This window comes from Panthera onca, chromosome A2, assembly GCF_046562875.1.
Source record: "Panthera onca isolate mPanOnc1 chromosome A2, mPanOnc1 haplotype 2, whole genome shotgun sequence".
In the NCBI taxonomy this organism is placed as follows: Eukaryota; Metazoa; Chordata; class Mammalia; order Carnivora; family Felidae; genus Panthera; species Panthera onca.
In genome coordinates this window covers 23,971,747-23,993,176 of record NC_138340.1, presented here as the reverse complement: position 1 = coordinate 23,993,176, position 21,430 = coordinate 23,971,747, and the positions used below count along the sequence as shown (strand labels likewise).

General features: G+C 41.5%; 1 protein-coding gene across 8 annotated transcripts in view; it reads left to right on the top strand.

The window, feature by feature from the left end:
• The window catches only part of ERC2 (ELKS/RAB6-interacting/CAST family member 2), a 931,006-nt gene that overhangs the window by 734,162 nt on the left and 175,414 nt on the right, over positions 1–21,430 (top strand). For all 8 annotated transcript variants that reach the window (XR_013554185.1, XR_013554186.1, XM_060631335.3 and 5 more), the window contains one exon: positions 11,954–12,088. Coding sequence is in view for 6 of the 8 variants with exons in the window: in XM_060631335.3 (XP_060487318.1) it covers positions 11,954–12,088 (135 nt within the window). In the remaining 2 variants the exon portion in view is untranslated. The remainder of the gene's footprint in view (positions 1–11,953; positions 12,089–21,430) is intronic.

Genomic DNA, 21,430 nt, shown 5'->3' with positions numbered 1-21,430 from the left:
GATTGGTAAATAAAAGTACATGCACGGAATGGAATAATGTGTAACCATTAGAAATGATGTCACTCTATATGATCTTGATATGTAAGGCTGGTCAAGACATATTGGGCATTTTATTTCTAGAGGAGTATGTACAAGTGTCTGTGTTTGCATTATGCATAAAAATTGTCTGGTAAAACACAAAAAAACCTTAACAGTGGGAATAGATATTCGGGTAGTCAGAGAGGGAATATTACTTTTCTTTTCATAAAGTCTTTTGTATTATTTAATTTTTCACAGCTAGCATGTATGTTTTATGTAATAAAAAACTAATAGATGCTATAAAAAAGAAGAAATTATAAAGCTAAATCAGTAGTTCTGCTAGAGAACTAAGACTCATATCTCAAAGAAAATGGAAAATTCCTTAACCTATCTGTAGGCATTGAGACCAAAATGATTAGGTGTTTGATGCTGTTCAGACTGCAAGAATGGAAATTAATACCATAGTACTTTGGAATGCAAAACAAAGACATAAGGTGGTCTGTGGTGTTACTGGTCATGGGCATGGTGGACTTGTCTACACATGCAAATCAAATGGGAAAGCAGCCAGGGGCATAGGAAGGGCCTGGGGCCAACAGTCAAGTATTCTAGGGCTTTCTCCTGGGTTTGTGATTAACTTCAACCTTTTGGAGACTTAGTCTCTCTTTCAGTAAAATAGTAAACTTGGATTCATTGATTTAAGGTGTGGCCAAGCACTAACATTGCTGTGAATCTGGATTATTCTGGTAAGCCCTCATTCGTAGAAGAGAGATTTTGAGATGGTTCCTGAAATTCTCAAGAGTCTTAGAAGAGATCACCTCAGAGTGCCTGGGTGGTTCAGTCAGTTAAGTGACTGACTCTTGATTTCAGCTCAGGTCATGATCTCGGGGTTCATGAGTTCAAGCCCAGTGTTGGGCTCTGTGCTGACAGCGTGGAACCTGCTTGGGATTCTCTATCTCCCTCTCTCTCTGCCCCTCCCCTACTCAATCTCTATCTCTCTCACTATCAAAATAAAGAAATAAACATTTAAAAAAAGAGATAGATTACCTCAACTGTCCAGTTACCCACCTTTTCCTAGTGCTGTGAAGAAATGTTCATTCTGTACTTTAATGCCTGCTTCTGTTTAGATTCAAGTTTAAGTACATCTGGTTATTTGCTACTTACACTATTAACACTTCAGGCTGATAGAAAAATCAGCATTTTGGATTCTACCCTAAACAAGTGACTAAGAAAAAAAATGTTTTCAAAATACATCCATTTGATGAATTTAATATAATGTTGGGGGCAGTGGGGGTGGTGACGGGGGGAGTGGGGAACATGATTCAACACCCTGGGCATCTCCAGATGAAATCAGAACGTCATTTCATCCTTTCTGGAAACTGTATTTCTGTCAGACTCAGAAACCCAGGAGTTCCACTTTGTCTATTCTTTGGCGTTAAATTTTCACAGGAGAAAAGGTGGTGGTTATGGATGAGTTTTCATTTTTGTGTGCTGAGGGAATATCAGCTCAAGAAGCACATGAGTGCACCGACGAATGATGTGCCTGTCGTGTCTGTGCATCCCTGGGGGGGTAGTTGTCCACTGAGACCTACCCAGAGTGGAACATGTGACTCACACTCTTTTTACCGTGTGGAAGTAAATTGGTGCTAGCTAGCCTAAGTTAGGAGTATCCCATATAAAGCTAGTAAGGGCACTGAAATCCAAACAGCGAACAGCCCAATGAGGAGATAAACGCCAGAGGGAATGTTTCATAATTTTGGTATTTGGGACACTCCGCTGCCATTTCTTTCTTCTCATTTGTTTTCCAACTGATTGGAAAACTACTAATGAGTGTGTTTACATTTTCTCCAATTATTTTACCCAAGTGTGAGAGCAGCTGGGGAGAGGGGTTTTGTTCTCTGTCCAGGGCCTAAGCTGTCTTTCACTGTCTTCCTCCTACTCTCCACTGCCAGGCCCCTGCGCCCTGCCAAACCTCTGCTCTTGCCTCCCCACCCCTCCCTGGGCTTCTCTCTGTGTGCAGAATGGCCAACAGCCCCACCACATGTTTTGCGTTGCTCACACCCTCCCTCTTTCCCCCTTTTGTTGTCATATGTCTTGTTTTGAAGGGACTGAGGTGCAGAGGAGGTCTTGGGTTGATGCCCTTCCACTCAGCTTCAGAACTGGGAGCAGGCCCAGATTTCATTTGCTCCCAGTTCTGTGTTGAGGTCAAAAGCCCCTGGAGAATGTCCTTCTGTCCTCTCACAGTTCCTGGGGATGCATTCGTTCTCCCCAGGCTACTCCAGATTCCAGACTCTGCTGTCCGCAACGGAATCCATTCCCAGCTGCTCTGCTCTTTCCTCTTGATGAGGGTGTCTCAAGCTTCAGTCATTTTGAGAACCACCTTCACTACATTTTCCATGTCTTCTGATATAATCTGTATGAATTCTGTGTTTGATGTGCTTGTTGCATTCAAATGCATTTTTAAGTAAATCCATAACTATTACAAAGTCCATTTACTCCCTGTGAATATTCTTGTATATCTCCAGGTATGTGGACACTGGTCTTCTTAGCCCTCATCTTGTAAGACTCTCTGTCCCTTCCTGAGGTGTGCTGGGCTACTCAAGTCCTTCAAGTTCTCCTTGGAATTGTCACTCACTGGCATTTTACAATTTATTGGCTAATTATGTTAGGCTAGACACTGGGGTGGTTTTTTTGTGTGTGTGTTTTTAATTCATTAGTTGATGAGATGATGTGGTAATGCCAGTTCTGCCTAGGCCAGTGATAATAAATATTTGTTGACTGTGTGAATTGAATGAAGACCTTAACCTCCCTGTCAACACAATTACAGAGTCTGAATCCCAGTGCCTGCAAATAGCCTCCTCTGTTTCTTTCTTCCTTTTTTCTTTTTCTTTTTCGTCTGTCTTCTCTTTCTTTTCCTTCATCCTTCCTTCCTCCCTTCCTTCCTTTCTTTCCACCCCCCTTTTTTCTTTTTAACTAAAAAATTGGGATTTGATTTTTGAAACTCACTTTCTGAAGAAACTCATAATAGACCATGCAGAGAATGCATCCTTAGTTAGAAGGACAGCCTATTTTTTGTTTTGTTTTTTTTTTTGTTTGTTTTTTTTGTTTTTTTTTCCAGAGACCCTCTATTGACTCTCTGAGTTGAAATAGTTTAGACTCCACATAAAATATGTGTTGTTTACCCAGGCTCTTCATGCTCTGCATACTGTTACAGTCCTTGAAGAGCTTGTCAGTGACAAGTAAGATAAATGAATGAAGAGGACTTTACAAGTGTTTAAAAGCTAAGTATAGCATGTGCTGCCCACTACTTAATTAAACAGACCTGTGCTTAACTAAGTAACTTTGTGGTAGAAACTTCCAGAGTTTTTCCCTCCCGCCCACCGCTCGGACCCCACCCCCTCCAACAGTGCTCAGGATGTTAGAAATTCCTTGGTTGTCTGCAGTTGCTAATATCCTAGCCTAGCTGCAAAACCATCTTGGTTGAAGCATTAAAAGTTAGTATGGATTGTGGGTAATGACTGTTGAATTTATATTATGGTCGGTCAGCAACATGGACTCCTTTGAGACTCAATCAAGATTTTAGAGTATGTCTGAGTCTCATTGTTTTCAGAGAACATTAAAATCAATAAAGTGAACTGCTTCTCTTCTCAGCTCTAGAGTCATTGTGCAGAGAGTTGGAGCCCATTCCCAGATCAATCTTTTTTTTTTTTTTTTTTTAATGTAGGTGTCAGTCCTTATGGATCTGAGCAGTAGGGTACAGTAGTTACATAGAAGGCTCTGGAATTAGAGTTCCAAATCTACCAGTTGTGTGATCTTGGGTAAACTTCCTAGTCTTCCTAAACCTCAGTTTCTTCATCTGTAAAGTGGGGATACTAACAGCCTCTACCAGGACTGACAACAAGGTCATTTGCATTTGAGTCACTCTTGGTTCTTTTGGTTTCTGCCCCTGTTATAGCAGCTATTAAAGTTTTTGAGGGGTGCCTGAGTGGCTCACATTCCGTTAAGTGTCTGACTCTTGACTTTGACTCTGGTCACGATCTCATGGTCATGGGATCAAGCCTGGCATTGGGCTCCATGCCCCGTGTGGAGCCTGCTTGATTCTCCCTCTGCCCCTCTTCCCTGCTCATGCTCGCTCTCTCTCTCTCTCTCTCTCTCTCTCTCAAAAAAAGATCTTCAATATGCCCCTCACCTTCAACCTACATCACTGTTGGTGTAATGGACTAAATTAGATGACAACAGCAAAGTTGCTGTGCTTGGCACACAGCAGGCCTGGGGAAGCATTGGTTGTCATCACTGATATTTATAGGTGACTCCATCTCATAATGCTGGCCTTTTTTCTGCCACTGTGAAGAATCCTAACCTCCCCATTACTGGCAGAGCACATAGAACTCTTTCTCTGTAGATAATTCTCCCCCCCCCCCCCCATGGGATGCACTGGCTGGTAGTAGAACAGAGGCAAGCATGCTTTCCCTTCAGTCGTTGTCTACAACCTTTCTGGGAACTCTTCAGGTTCCTAAGGTGGCAGCAGGAAGTAGTCTACCAGAATAATTTCTCTCCCTTGATTTTAGAAGGAAAAAAGAAGGAAAAACCGTGCAAAATGTACAACAAGGAATAAGAGCAATAGACCAGCATCTTATCTATGTGGAGTTTGGTTCATGCTAGAGACATTCTTTCTTCTCTTGCCCATTTTATAGATACAGGAACTGAGGCTCATAGAAAAGTAATTCAGCCTAAGTCTCATATTAAATATTTGGCAGAAACAGAACTAGTGCCAGGCCTATGTTACTCCCCTAGAAAAGATGAGAGATCTATGTTCCCAGGTGATGAGAAATCTCAAGAGCTGTCCATGGAAAAGCCTGACAGTCACAAGAATGTTAGTCCTGTGCAAAAGTTAGACATAGGCTTGTTAATCATTTGCTGGGGTTCTCACAAAAACATACCCAGAGACAAAGATTTGGTGCAGGTAGTTTATTTGGGAGGTGATCCCAAGAAGCATGATGAGAAAATTGAGAAGTGAAACAGAATGTGAAAATGCCAATAAAGGTGAATTAATGTGTGCTTACCTGCTAAAATCAGCCAGGGCTACAGTCTGCTAGGATCTTTTGAGAGATTCTGAAACACACCATAGGATGGTCCCACAAAAGGACTGGGACATTGGTTATTTATCCATCACCTCCCTCCCTCCCTCCCTCATAGATCGAGCATTGTTCTAAGGACGTGAACTCCCCACACTTTGGCCTGCCCTGTTCCCTGGCCAAACCTGCACCTGTGGCTAGAGGAAGACTTCAGGCAGAGAGGTACATGGATTTCAGATGGGAAGATAGCAGCACATCCAGGACTGTCCATTCAAGCTGCAAGTGACTTCCAGGGTAGACAAGAGGATATGACATTCTCTATAATAATTAAAAATAAAATAAAATAACGGCATTTAATGAATAGGTAGCAAAAATAGCTTCTAAACTCTCCATGGTGACCTACTAATTTTCCATTTATAAATAAAGACTGAGGGAGGGCTTCTAACACAGTGGGAAGTCAGAAAGGACTGATCAGCTGAATGAATTGGAGGATATGAGACCAGTTTTCAAGGCAGGACTGATGTTGTAGCAGTAGATTGTATAGACAGTTGTAAATACATAGATGTCCAGAGCCTGGCTCATTTTCTCAGAGATGCCATGGTTTGACATGTGTGAGCATATGACTATTGCTCTGTCTTAAATACCTTCCCAAATGCCCCACGTTCATAAGGTCTTCTGAGAAATAAGATAATTATCATCTCAAATGTTGCCTACTCTCCCCACATCCAATATGGGAATGAAGAAAGCAACACACACACACACACACACACACACACACACACACACACACACCTCATATATTGGATCCCAGTCCCCCTATTGATCTGTTTTTCCTCTCAAGGTGAGTTTACCATGGAATCTCCCCAGCCCGCTCTTCTTTATACTCATGCCCCTGCCAACTTTCAAGTCTTAGTTCAAGGGCATCTGACCCATGGGGCCTTATTTGATGCCCCTGCCCTCAGCTGGAGGGGATTTTTCCAGTCTTTGGGCATTTGTGTAAACCAATCCCTTCCCTCTTTTTTTCCTTCCCATATTGTGACATAGTCCTCTAATTCCTCATGTCTTATTTATCTTTGCTTTGTCTGTCCCCAGTCTCTGGCCTGGGACGTTACCCTTCACCTCACTACAATAGGACTCGGGAGTCAGAAACCTGGGTTTCAGTCCTGTTCCTCCAGTGAGTGGAGCTGAGCAATGATGGGTTTGGGTTTCTCAACTGTAAAAGAAGTCTCATAAGAATAGCTATCTCAAAAGCAAGGAGTCAATGCAAGTATACTAACCAAACACTTAGCCTGGCACATCATTGTTCTTTATGGTTACAGAAGTTTGGTAAGTGTTGAATGAATTTCTGTGCAGTGTCCACAGTGGAAGCCTTTCCATCATTGATTCTTACTTAATCCCATAAAGTTCCCTGATGCGGCACACTCCCCTAATAGCTTCTTCATCCTGCTGCTTCATTTTGTCCTCCAAGAGTGACCCAACCATTGGAACCCAGACGCCACTCAATTATGATTCATTGCCATGTGGGCCTGGTGGATGTACAGGAAATCCCTTGCCTCCTCACTGTCCAGTTGTTGTCTGGTTTCTCCATCTTTTGCTCTGAGACAAGAACTGTTGACCTTGCTCTGATTTGGCAGAAACAAGACCAGTAGAAGAGTTCTGGACTATTTCATATTTCCCTGGCAGGAAAAAGGGAGAAAACAAAACCTGATAGAAGAAAGTGTAATTGCTATTGTATGGTATTATCTCCATATCCCATAGCAACAAATCTTATTATATTTTTTTCTTATTTAAACCATATTCATGAAGGTTTTATTGTTAACTTGATCCAGATGACTGATCAAAGCATAGTTCATTATTGCCACCTTGCTAAAATATTTTTAAAGGCAGTTTTAATATTACACTTTTATAGCTACATATTGCCATTAAGCTATTGAGTCTATTACTAGTCAATCAAGGATTTTCATTTTGTTTCAAGAGCTCCTTGGATAAACTCTTCAGAAATGTCAAAGAGATGGAGTATATGGCACCTTTTCACAGATGGTGTTCATCAGGGATTTTAGTTAATGGATAAAGTTTCAGTTTTCCATGGTTGACTTTTGGTACTAACAAAAGTATTCTAAAGACTCCTGCTCTTCTAAAGGCTAGGGGATAGTAAGGAAATGAATCCCATAACACCCCCAATCCTTTTATTCTTAATGAGGTAAGTTAACCAGGGACACGGAGTATTTCACTGGGTCCATTTTACTAAAGAATGGAATATATCTTGAAGAAAACCAATTCAGCTTTTCCAACATCTCCAAAACTATACTAACTTGTGCTCCCATTCCCAAGAACAGCAATCAAAAACAAATACACAATAGGAAGAATTAAACTATCACATGAAGATTTATATACTCAGCTGGCTCATTGTAGAAGCTAAGTGTACACTTTTCCCTTTCATCTGTTCCAGAATCGTCTACACCCATTTTATTCATTCCTTCATACATCCATACATTTATCTGACACACATTTATTTACTACATATGCACCAAACTCTGTGCCAGGTGGTAAGTACAAGGATTCAGATGTAGTGCTTTCCTCAAGAGAATTTTAACCTAGTGATGGAGAAAGCCAAGATGGCACATGATTATTTACCATTCATTGGGATAAGTGCTATAATGGAAAGGAGCTTGGAGGTGGCTACATGATCCCGGGGAAGGCAGTGGAAGAGAACCGAATCCCTTCTGTGGCAGGCTCAGGGGAGGCGTTCCTGGAGGTGATGGTGTTAAAGCTAAGGCCAGAAGAATTAACGGGTATAACTCAGGTGAAGGGAGGGAGAATGAAGAGCATGACTGGAACTGTGAATGGCACATCCCAGGGCTGGGGATACGGAGCCCAAGAGGTGAGGTTGGAAATGAACAGCAAGCAGTTACCGCCCAAGAGCTTTGTAAGCTGTGGAGGAGCTGGGGCTCTTTTCCTGAGGGCAGTGGGGAGTCTCTGAGGAGCTTGAATCCAGGGACTAACAGGGATCTGATGTCACTCCAGCTATGGATTGTGTTCAGTGGGAGGCAAGAGTGCAGCGGGAGAGCTGTTAGAGGAGTCTTTCGCCCTAGAGAAATAAGGTGGCGCCTGGAAGAAAGAGGAAGTGGAAAATAAAATCTGATTAGATCTGTCTCAGCAGTCATGACATAATATAGTAAAATGAATATAACACAGTTAGCCAAAGGCAAACGTGTCAGGTCAGCAGTTTGGTAGACACTGAAAAGGAAATAAAAATGGGCCTCGGTGCATTGCTAAATGAGTCCACGAGTTCCCAAGTGCAGTGCTGTGGAAAGCTCTCCCTCTCTCTAACTCTGTATTGATTTTCCTGAGATTCCAGTTATGACTGCCCAGAAGAACTGCTATTTAAGGCTTTGTGGTGGGCACCTTGTGTATCTGTCGACTGCAGGGATATGAACCATTGCACATGGAGTCACCTGGTAAGCGTGTCTAGAGTTCTTTGAACACATGCTATCTTTGTTACAATTTTCTATAGTTTTTCTTCCATCGATCTTCAAGGGAGATTTATTCATGTCTTTTCACCCTTCTAGACCATTCTTGGTATGTTAGGAAGCCAATATAATTGGGCGGAGATGAGGATAGGTAATATAGATTTTTTTAAAAAATCAAAAGAGGGGTGCCTGGGTGGCTCAGGGAGTTAAGCATCCGACTCTTGGTTTGGGCTCAGGTCACAATCTCACAGTTTCATGAGTTTGAGCCCCACATTGGGCTCTGTGCTGGCAGCATGGAGCCTACTTGGGATTCTCTCTCTCCCTCTCTCTCTGCCCCCCCCCCCACTCACACTGTCTCTGTCTCTCTCAAAAATAAATAAATGAACATAAAAAAATAATAAAAGAGATCCATTTTCAGTTTGACAATTAAGTGAGTAGAATTGGTCAAACTTTTTTTATAGACGGGAAAACTAGCATCCAGCCTGTAAGAAATCGGTCACAGTTTAGGGGATATGTTACAAGCAAGATAAATAAAAATGGTCTAGAGTATCAAGCCAAATTCTCATTATTCATCTCTGGTTCACACTCTTCTCTTCCATTCCAGACTAATCAAAAGAAGCCTCTTCCGCTCACAATTGCTCTGTGTACATTTCCCCCAGATCTGGTATTCACATGAACAACATGGTTTATTTATATTTCAGCACCAAATTGGAAAGATGACATCATTCATTTACAGTCTTTATCCCATGACATGCCTATTCTCCAACACCTCATTTCAGCAGACACATTTAGGACTGCATATAGCATCTTGTTTAGCTTGTACATTCTTTTATGGGATACAGTTCAAAGGTAGGAAACTTGAGGCTTGTTGCTAGTAAGAAAATAATCTCATAAAATCACAGGAGCTTCCCCAAAGGATAAGGACATTATGATGTTTACAATAGCAGAGTTATTATTTGTTCATTTAGGCTTCATCGCTCATTCTTGGGTGAGCCCCTTCCTTCTTGACCGTGGCAGGTCTTACAGCTCCCTTCAGGCTCTCAGAATTCTGTTAGAAGAAACAATTTCAGATTTATTAGTTCATGAGTTCAAAAGTACAGGTTCCTAACAATACTGGAGTGAATTTCAGGCGTGAACACTGTATTTGAGAATCACTTGTAGGAGGGCAGGCCGAATGAGGGGACTCTCAGTACTTGGTCAGCAACAGCTCCACTGACCTGCTCTTTCTCACAAGCTGTAACTTGCCCATTGGGTCTTCTGACACTTTAAGTGGACAGGAGAAGGGTGAAATTGCTATCAGCTGCCAAAGATTGCCTGGGATTTTTTATTTAATTGTTAGGTGGACTTTTCCCTCTATTTTTATTGTTTTTAACCATACACATGCATTTTGTTACACCCACTGTGAGGACTTTCAGATATCATACACATTTTTCAAAATGGGGTGAGTAAATCATGAGATATCCACTGGCAGATAGAACTGGGATATGAAGTGTTTCCAAAACTTAACAGAACCAAAGCATCTATGGGAAAGCTGTTTCTGCTTGATTAGCTATTTGTCTTTTCTGCTAGTAGCATGGCAAAGAGCAAAGGCTAGATATTGAGAATTGGAAGACCCAGGAAATCTCTATGTTCTAGGTAAAAATGACACTCTGGGGGCTGAAATCTCTGTCTTGATTTTCTAGCTGCAAGTGAGGATAGTAATAATTCCTCCCAGGAAAGTTTTGAGGATCAGTTAGATTGTACATGAAACATGCTACAAGAATACACTATATTAGGTCCAGAATTGTTATCAAAGTATTATTTATATTACCTAATAAAATTCCAGCCAGTTGGAGGCTCTGCCTTTGATTTCTAGCTCTCCTGAAGTGCTGATGGTTCGCTATCATCTCAAGCCACCAGTGGGATTGTTATGACAACTCCTGAGATGTCCTCAACTCTCAGTGACCTTCCCTGGCTAAAAACAAGTGTGCAGTCACCTCTAGGATGGCAGCATCCCTCAAAATCCTGGCTCTTCTTTCTTTCAGTCCCTCGTTGCAGCAACATGCACAGTGTATTTACATCTACTAGGCCCGGTGCTAGATTCTGGGGAGAGACAGGGGAAAGAAACAGCCTCAAGTCTACCGACAGCTGGACAGGTAGATCTGAGGTTACAGAGTGATGATAAGCAGGAGACGCACATGTCCTGGCATCAGGGATGGGGTCAGGAAAAGGCTCCTAGAGAAAAAATTGTGAATTAGCCAGACACAGAAGGAAGAGGTGAGGGAAGGTGGCTGGGGGAGGTACCACAGGCTGAGGACATACCATGTATAAGAAGGAGAGGTTTCTTACTGTCAACAATGGCAAAAATATTAGTAATAATGGCATTTGATTTTTTACTGTAAGCCTATTATGGATCACATAACTGACACTTGAAGCCCATTGTATCCCTTGCTCCTCACAGTGACCTCATGGAGGGAGACACCATTACTCCAATTTATAGTTGAGGAAATTGAAGCTTACAAATGGTTAACTCTCAAAAGACCACATAACCAGCAAAGACATAGAGTGGGGCTTGAATACAGACAGTCTTATCTCCAAATACACACGTGTAGTCTCTACATTTCCTGGCTTTCTGGGCTGGATATTTTTATCTGCCTTTTTCCATGGTCTTTAGGCATTTTTCTAGGTTCTATGACCCTGTTAGGTCAATTCATTGCTGGTCTGTTTCTTGCCCTACATAATAAAATGGTACAATTGTATGTCCTGGGAATTGAAACCATGACACCTAGGTGCCTCGTGTGACAAACATAGTGGGGCATAAATTGCAGTGGTCAGCTCTTCTACATCAACTTTGCTCCTTTTGCTCAATTTCCCCAAAAAGCACTATCAATTAAATTGTCCATAGAGAGCTTTCCCTAGAAGCCATCATAGCATCTCCATCACTATTTTTGCATTTGGCAGCTTTTGAGTGGATTCCTCTGGCTTGTCTTGTAAGACCATCACATGTCTGTAGTTCTGTGTCTCTGCCCAGCCCTTTCCCATCTTTTCATCCAGGGCTTCCTTCTCTCGCTTGCTCTAGGATGTAGGATGTGATTGTTGGCAGTTTGTGATTGTAAGCTTACTCTGGACCTGTCTGATCGCTTGATAATGTAAAACAAAGCACCTTCAGGTATATATCCGCTTTTTTCCCCCTTTTAAATCACATAGGGGGAAGTGCACTTACATCTAATGTAGGTCCAAGCTCTTTTACCAAATGGCATGGTGCATTCTTTATTAAGTTTCAATTTGACTAAAAATGAAAACTTCTAGATCAGGAACAAAAGGAGCCCTATAGGTGCTGTAATTTTGCCCTGTGTCTTTTTGGCTGGTCTTCCAGCTCCTGATGGAATCTTCTCTGGTTTTTGTTCTGTGCAGACCCAGAACAGAATGAAGCTGATGGCAGACAACTATGATGAGGACCACCACCATTACCACCACCATCACCACCACCACCACCACCGATCTCCTGGGAGGCCACAACATTCCAATCACAGGCCCTCTCCCGACCAGGTCAGTTTCACTGCCGCTTACCTCCAGGACCCCTTTTACCCTTTGGATATTTTAAGATAAAATAAATAATCCTCAAGAAATAATAAACAGCATAAAGTGATATGTCCTTTGAACTGAAACTAATAGCTTTGGTATTTATTTCCATCACTCAAGGAGTCTAAATGTTTTCCTTTCTCCTTCCTCTTTAAGGTTTTGTCTGTTCTTGTTTATGTTATGCATTTTCTTTCCTCCCCTCCTTTCTATTTTCATAGATATGAAGTCTATTGCTGGCTCAGTATCTAATGGTGGGTTACTTTGGAATGTCTCTTTCAGAGTTTTAAGAGAAAGCACTTCGTTTCCATGAGCTTGGCAACCAGAGAAGCCTTGAGTTTGCTGAGTACTTTCCTAGAAAATTCCTTAGTGATACAAATTAACTGTGGGGTAAAACAACATGAAGAGAAATCAGTTTTGCTTGCATTTTAGCTGGTGAAGTCAAAGGGTCTGGTTTATTTGATTTGGACCCTATCTTCTCCCTTGACTAAGCAAAGCAAGTTAAAAGAAGGATTGACAAAAACAAAAATCTCCTGTGGTCTTCCATGATATTTGCATTCACCCAGCAAATATAAAAACTATTTACAGTGTTTAGGATTAAAACTCCTGAAGGTGAATTTCATGGACATTATGAAATTAAATGCAAACTAGCAGGTTATATATTAATAAAAAAATATTAATAGTATTTTCTCCTTTATGGTATTCTGAGCTTCTTGTGTGTGTAATCCTAGTGTAACTTACACAATAAATTTCAAGAGCGATGGGGCCATAGGTAATGGAATAGAATCATCCGGATAAGTATGAATGCCTTTGTTATATGTTTCTGGATATGTGAAGGGGGAGGGCTTATTGGAATTACCTGTGTGAAGAGCGGTTTAACTGTTTGTTGGAGGAGGAGGTGCTTATTATGCCTCTACAACTTTTTTTTTTTTTTTTCCGGACGGCTCTGTTTCCTTTTCATCTCATGTCACTAACATCCCAAAGGAGAAGTTAAGATTGCTAAGTCTCCAAGATGTTTTACCAGGAGTACAACTCCGGGGGAGCCATTTATATGGCATGCTACATAAGAAGAGTTCCCTGGAGCTATGCAGTGAAGTAGCTCCAACCAGGAGGCCCTCTGCCCCCACCCCAGCTTGGCCCTACCCTTTTACCCAGAAGCATTTGCCCTCAGAGTCCTCAACACTGCAGATGTTCTTATAGGACATCTAGATTTCTGAAGCCAAGTGCAGAAAGGCACCAGTTCATGTTATTAGCTCTCAAAAATGGTTCTTAATTGGGCAATCAGCAAAGTATACAGAGAGAGATAAATTTCATGTCATTATCTTGTATGCCTGTGGTTTTGCTTTGATTTAGCTTTATTTTTTCAATTCTCATCCCTTGCCATCCCTACCACCAGTCACCCAACCTAGTATACCTGACATCCTACTAATTAAACATCTTCATTCTTATTCTTGGTCCCTGCCTTTTTCCATACTGCCCTTTGCTCCTTGACCTGCTCCCAGAAGGGGTAAGTGTGAGGTTTCATTGGTGCTAGAAGGCCACCCTGGGCTTTCCCCCAGAGAGAGGAAAAGAGAGCACCATAAGGCAGAAAGAAGGATTTGGAGCCAAATTAGGGGAGTGAGTCACACAAAGACCTGCTGAGGTAACAAACAGGCTTGTTTCATCACAGAGACACATATGCTAATATGTCCTGCTAGAAACCGGATACCAGATCAAATTTATCTCCTTTGTGAACAATATTTCTCACAAAAGCCAGTCTCCTGCTGTTTTTCCAGAGATCTTTAATCACAAAATAGAGGTCTCGCCAGCTTGGTTGACCCTGTTATGTTTGTCCACCAACAAACAGTAGAGGTTGTCATAGGGCAGAAGTCATTGCTCTGGGGCAATGCCCTTTCCAGAAGAGTTAGCATCCCTCAAGGTGTGTCTGGCTAAGATGTGTCATCAGGAGCTTTGTCATCGCTACTGTTAGGAAGATGGTGATGGTCTTCCACTCTCACATCCTTCATTTCAGTGACCACTCTAAGTGACCCATGGACATAGAGGCAGATAACCTCTTCTACAAATGAGAAACCCAAGCCCTCACTGGGGGGTGGAGGTAGTGGACTGACTAGGTTGGGCCCTGCTTCTGATTATTTGCTTGCTCAGCTAATACTTGGAACACATATTCCATGCCAGTCTCTACACTGGCCTTGGGAAAGAACATGAGGGACAAGACAGAACCCCTGCCTTCAGGGAGTTTGCTGTCTAGTCTGAAGACAAAAATCTAGGTTATCAGATGTCTCTTTCGGTTTTTTTCTGGATCATATCAATCAGAACCTACCATTTAAAAGGTAGTTATGATTTAACGAAGGGCCCATGACTTAGGAATTAACTCTTCAGTGAAGTTCACCTTGAAAGTGATACCCTTGACCAGAAGGATAACTTTGTGGTTTTAAATTGGAGTCAGCAAAAATATAAGGCTTCCTTGATATACTCTTTCAATTAGAAAAGAGAGTTGACTAAGAAGACCTGGCATGAGTAGGTTGACTCCAATGATGGAGATGGCAACATCCTCTGGGCTGGTGATCTTTTTGACTAGGAGTCCCAGGTCTAGGACAACCATGCTCTCAGCTATAATCACCAACAGCTTATATACCAAAATATGGGTTGTTGTAAACTAAGTTCCACAATGTAACAGTCATCTGAAGGCTTGGAAGTCTTTCCTAGATGATTACAAACTCTATTCAAAATTGTGCAAACATATATACTAATATGTGTGGAGTGGAGGTATATCTCGGGAGAAAGTGGCAGTGTAAGAGTCTGAACAATGATTGATTTAGATAAAATTTAAACTAAATGTCCATGATGTACCCATGTTAACTGAAGCGACTTAAAGGGGAGAGGTCTCTTCCAAGCAATTCCTGATTCTGTTCCTGAGAATATTCCAGCCATGAGTTTCCTGTGGCCTGAGAATTGACCAACAGTGTCTTCTGTAAGAAAGGCTACAAAATGTTGCCATTGTCTCTTGAGCTTTATAAAAAGATCAAAACACATGAAAATAGAGAAATATAAGAAAACCAGTCACTTTGCTACTTTTCCAGAGAAATTCATTTTTCCTTAGGAAATTCAATTTAAGTATTGCTCAGTACTTGCAGAATTAGATTCTTTTTCCATTTCTTCCCCATTCCTTTCTCCTTCACAATGATTTTGCTTTCTCCTCAGGAGAAACTGAATCCAAGGGTTTTAAGTCTAGACGAACATTTCCCAAAGTAACCTTTGGAACATTAGTCCCAGGAGGAAAGTCTTGAAACAAAGATTCAGTGAGCAGAGAATTTTGGGAAAATGCTGCATATTATAACTCAATTTTAGAGAGTCTTGGTGCAATTAGCAGATCAAAGGATCTACAAAGTCATATAAGAAAGAAAGCTCTCCAATTTTATTTAATCCAGCATTTCCCAGACTTATTTGATCATAGAATTTTTTTTCTTTTCTTTTCTAGTAACATCTGTGCTCTGAAAAATACTGTTCTCAGAGTATCAGGTGAAGAAACAGACTACCCGGTTTAAAACATAAGTGATCCAGTTTCCAGCAGGGTTTTTCATCAGAAGGTGGAGTTTTGAGGCAATTTCTGCTGTGCTCTGCATACCAGAAAATGAGAGTGCCTCTTTCATTCATTTCTTGGGATACCTTTATAAAGACTATAATGTCTGAGAATGAGTTATCCCACCAATAACCCAGTAGATCTGAACTAAAGGAATCATTATAAGGGTGAGGATCCAGGAAAACAAGGATAATCATAAATACACAGCCCTTCAGGAATTGAAAATGAGTGTTATGAGGGGAAGGGACAATTTAGAGATCACATAAGTCAGTAGGGTGTACCAGTGCAATAAATAGCCTAGACCCCTACCCAAGAAAGGAGTAGGTGGTAACTGGTGGCCTGTCCCCATTATGGCCATAGCCACTGAAAATGTCCAAGTAGATCATTCAGACACTTTTCAGTAATAATGCCTTAGGAAGTTTTCAAACCAAGAAGTGGGCACAAGGGGGTACAATAAGCTACTGATAAGCTTTGAGAAACAACAAGGACCGAAGAATAAATGGGACAGACTGGAACCACATTTGTGATTTTATTTTTAGTGGGGTTACCAAGACTGATTTTAGAAAAGCTAAGTGGAAGCTCAACTTCTCCTAAATGCCCTATGTACCTGTCATCAGTATCTGTTATTTTCTATAAGTACTGTCTTTCTTTGCCATGTCAATTATGTCAAGTCTTTTTACTACTTTTCTAGACACCGTATGATTTTTATTGTCCTACAAAAAAATCGTATTTTATTAATCTCCTTCTAGGGGCTTCCAGGTATGCAGAAAATCATCAGAGTGAACTCCACACTCCAGCCACCTCAAAATGCCAGGCCTTGTTCAGGCTGCCCTTTGGCATCCAGAATTCACATTCCTGTGCCTGGCTCTTAGGTTGGGCGTTGTATCTTTAAGGACCTAGATCACACTATTTTTTTGTGTGTGCAAAATATGCTTCCATTTGTTAAAGAGTCTCACTCTGATTCTCATTTGTAGGAGCCTAAATAGTAAAATCTTAAACATTTCTGGTCTGGAAACCTCAGAATATATGGCCACTTTCCAAGCCCAGAACTTGCCTTTCTTCTCTCTCCCTCACACACAGGAGTTGGGAAGCTCAAGGACTTTTGACTACTTTGAAGACCAATTTAAAATTTAAATTTCACATTTTACTTATGGAAATCCTACTTCTAAAAGGAAAGCTACAGAGTTCAAGAGCATGGAAACATAATACTTCTTAAATTATTATGGAAAAATGTGGTTGAATTGCACGTTCCATTCATACTCTTTGTTATGTATTGCAAAGCATATTCACACCTGCCTGACCCATAGTAGGCACTCAATAAATGTCTGTTGAAGGAATTATTCCCTTGGTACCTTTGGAAAATGGGAAGTGCAGATGAAAGTATCCCCATTGTACATGTAAAGAAGCTGGAGCTCAGGGATGTTGTTAATTATTTAGAGTCACACACCTGACAATCAGCAGGCCTACAATGAGGTCCTGAGTCTCTGACTGCTGTACATTGGTGGCAAACCTCTTTGGCTGTCAGTATGGATGTATTTATGCAACCACGTATATTAAATACGGTTGCATGCCTATAACATCAGCTTTTTCTAGAGTACAAATGTGCTCTTGTTCCTTTTTCCCACTGAATTACGGTAAATTTTATCCTTTTTAAATTTAATTTCCAAACTTGAAATAAAATGTCATTTCATCAGCTCTGTTTCCATTCCCCCCAGCCCCCATTGTCTTTATTTCCATTCTTCTGTTATGTGCCTTTATCTTTTCATTTCCTCCCCTTTCACCTGTTCCCGTTTATTCTTTATTCTTGCTGTCCCTGTGCCAGGGAATTACCCTAGCTTTCTACAACTCTCCCGCTGCCACGGAATTACCACAGTGAGACCCTCAAGCAGTGGAGAGCATGGTACAGAGAGGGAGGGGAATTGTTCTGGGTTAAAGAGGGCCCTTAGCAGGGCACTGCCAGGACCCACATTCCCTTGCTTACTCACTTATGGATCTCTGCACATGCAAGGACCTGGGGCAAGGCAGGGGAAAGGCTCTGGTTTCCAGAGCAAAGCATAGGATGCTTCAGTGGGCCAGGGGCTGCTACCAGATCTGCCAGGACTCTGGGCACATTTTAAGATAGTGATCTTACTGTGGCAGAAGCTGGTTTTTCCATTTTGCATCCTTAACTTTAGGGTGTCCACTCTGTTAATCTGTTCCCTGAAAATTGGTTGCCTTAGTCCTAAATATTGCTCACTCCACTTAGCAATTTCCAAAATTTATCTGCAAATGTAAATAGTGAACTGTGGTTCTTTCTCTGTTGCCCCCTGGATACTGTGTGGTCCTGGTACATGTTAGCTCTCAGCCAAGACTTGAGTTCGTACGACTGAACACAATTCAGAACACTGAATGTCCACTTCAATTTTCTGCTGAAAATTCTCATAGAATTTTACTTTAGACACTTGTCATTTTCTCATAAGCTATCAAATAACTTGGTCACTAAAGAACCCAGAACTAGATGTGGCCTTCTTTTCAAGCTGTATATATGGGACAGATATACAGATTATATTTTAGGATGTAATGAAATGATCTTAGTGGTCCCACCCATGTTGACTGTACCTGTACTCTGCTTCACAGAGGCTATAACCCTTGCTACCTTGGTTTTGAGATTTCTTGTCTCCAAACATCTCCCCTCTTCCCTCTTCTTACAGACAAAAAAAGCCATAAGGTAGAGTTAGCTCAAAATAAAAACAGCATTCTTGCCCTCCTGTCCTCCCACCTCTGTCCATGCTGCACACACCTGAGCCTTGGGTACCCGCTCTCAGATAGAATTAGTCAGTGTCCTGCAGAGCCTTCATGTAGGAATTGCTAACCATCCCTACAATTAGGTCCTCATTGAGGGTAGTGGCCAGAGGCCAGTGGCAACATTTCTAAATCCCAGGTATTTCTTAGCCCCAGACATGTGTGGTAAAAGCCCTCTGCTCTCCCCCTCCTCCAGTGCCTCCTCGTCCCAGAGGCCTGCACTTCATGTTTGGTCAATAAGGAGTTGGTGGAATCTCATTGTCCACCAGGAGAATGAAGCTGTCACGGCAGCCCCTCCCCAGGCCCTATTACTTCTCAGAAAGCCAACGCAAGGCCCTTGGATTCCCCCCCTTGCCCACAGCCCCTCTCTGGGAAATGGTGGATGGGGTTTGTGATTGATGCCCCTGCTTTTGCCTTGTACTTTCACCAACAGATTAGCCAAAGTGCAGCCCTTTGAATTCTAACAAACAGACAAGGGGTTTAACTTACTCTGTTGCCCTCCGAAGATGGATTCTGTATATAGAGTTGTTATTCCTAGCTTTTGCTTAGGGAGGAAAAAAAGAATTTATTTTATGTTTTGAGGTTAAATGAATGTGGGATAAATGTATACATAGTGTCCTGTGTGTATATATGTATGTATCGCTATATGTCAGACGAACTGAGGACTTTTCCACATATGGAAGAATTTCTCAAGATCATGTTTAACTAGAAATTTCTCTCCCTAACTTCCCCTGAGTACATGTTTGAATCTACATTATATATACATATATACGTGTGTGTAAATAGGTTTTCATGTTTCCTACATAGAAGAAAAATTAACTACCATGTATCAGAGCTTACTAAAGTATAGTTACAGAACAATGGAGAAAAGTAGAAATTTTGAGTTCCTCGTGACAGTAACCTAATAAGAAAAGTTACATATGTTAGGTTTTTATTATTGGTTTCCCATTCAAGTTAGTATACCTGAAGCCAGTCTGAATAAGAAACAATCAGGTTTTTTACTTTGCAGACCTAATTTCATGGCCCACTTCTTGGACAAAGCGTTGGGTTTTGGTTTCATCTAGGGATGAAACCTTCAAATTCAAAACCCCATGAAGAAGACTCTTGTTGGGCTGATGTTTATTGGTTGGGAGAAGGGTTCAGAGATTTCGACCATTCCCACTCTTGGGCTGGTCCCGTCACAGAGCCAAAGATGCATTTTGAAATAAATTTCGTGAGCCACTTGTCTCTTTTCTTTTTAGAAATTAAAAACTGAGGTATAACACATTTAACATTATATTTGTTTGGGGCGTATAACATAATAATTTGATATAGGTATGTATTGTGAAGTGATTAGCACAGTAAGTTTAGTCAACATCCACCACCACACATATTTTTTTTCACAAATTCTTTTTTTTTTCTTGTGATTATTTGCCTCTTTGCTGGTACTCCTTTTATCACCAGTGGATTGGAAGATGCTGTTTAAAACCCAGCAGGTTTTTTCAAGTAGACGAAATAGAAAGATGGCTCCGATGTCACTTTTTTCTTTATCCCTCAAAGACGATGAAAAATCCCCAAAGCTACTGAAACACAAGTCAGGAGGAATGTGTGGTTTCTCACCATTGAGACATAAATGTGGCGGCTTATGTGTTTGCTTGTTTTTAAGAGCAGAAGCTCTAGAATGACCCTGCCAGGGTCTCTGTGAGGCCACAGGTAAAAAGGGACATGAGGACAAACCTCTGCACCATTGCTGGGAGAGCATTTAACGGCTCCTTCCTCCTCCAGCAGTTGTGAGCTCACCCAACCATCACAAGCCACAGGAGAGCAAGGGAGGCAGGGTGACAGCCCCTGGGAAGCTAGCTTTGCAGATGAGCAGGTTGTCACCAATGCTCTTTAATCTGGGTGTGATGTTAATTCCTGACATGTAAGCACATGAGGGCACGATTTGGTAAACCTTGCCAGGCAGTGTCTTCACGCCTGGGAAAAAGGCAGAGCTGCTTAATGCGGCAGGATCCTCCTGTTAGAAAAGGATTTTTCCTTACAGAAGATTTGAGCCTGTGGAAGATTTCAGTCTTACTCTATTTGGGGTAAAGTTTTCATCCCCCCTTTTACTGATTCCTCTTAGTTTTAAATCTTGTTTGCAGTATTAGGGTTTCATTAAAAGATTTGTTGCAGTATCCTTTGAGTCAACAGGGGTTTTCAGACACAGCCTGCACTCCCCAGCTTGTAGATGTAACTCATCTTGGCAACATTGGAGGGTTGATTCCTTTTCAACTTGCTGCTTTAATCCAGTCACATTTGTCTAAGAGGCAGCCCTTAGGCTCCCCCATTGAAAGGAGGTGGCCAACCTTGAAATGTCTGGAAGCCGGGAAATCCATTTTCTGTTGCTAAACACCATTGCTTCTCTTTTTTTCTTGAACTGATGTCATAAGGATCACGTTTGACTTACACACACCAGGCACTTGCAGCACCCTGAAGATAAGGGAACAGCAGAGGAAGGAGAATTGGAAACATCTTTTAAACTTATAGGGCACACGCACACATTCTGAAAACTACCTTACTTATACAACAATAGCACTTTAAAAATTGTTTCAGCATCCCTATATGAATGAATGATCTGATTAGCCTCCAGCTGTGAACACCCCCTGAGATGCTAAAATGTGCGGATGGTTTTATACACTATCAGGTCCTTTTGACACCTACCCTTTGGCCTTTGGCCTTAGTGCAATGTCAAATAATTTGTTGCAACAGCAGTAAACTTATCAGATGCTAACAACAGGGATGGTGTGCCTAGTTATACTCGTATATATTTGTAACATCTACAAAGTGGTTTAATTTACATTCTCCAATTTAATTCAGTCGGCACCCTGTGAAGTGTCAGGGTCAGGATATGATCCCATTTTCTTTTTGAGGCAGCTGAAGAAATGACGAGTCAAGAAACTAGGGGATTTGGTTGCCCACTAGCCAGAAAA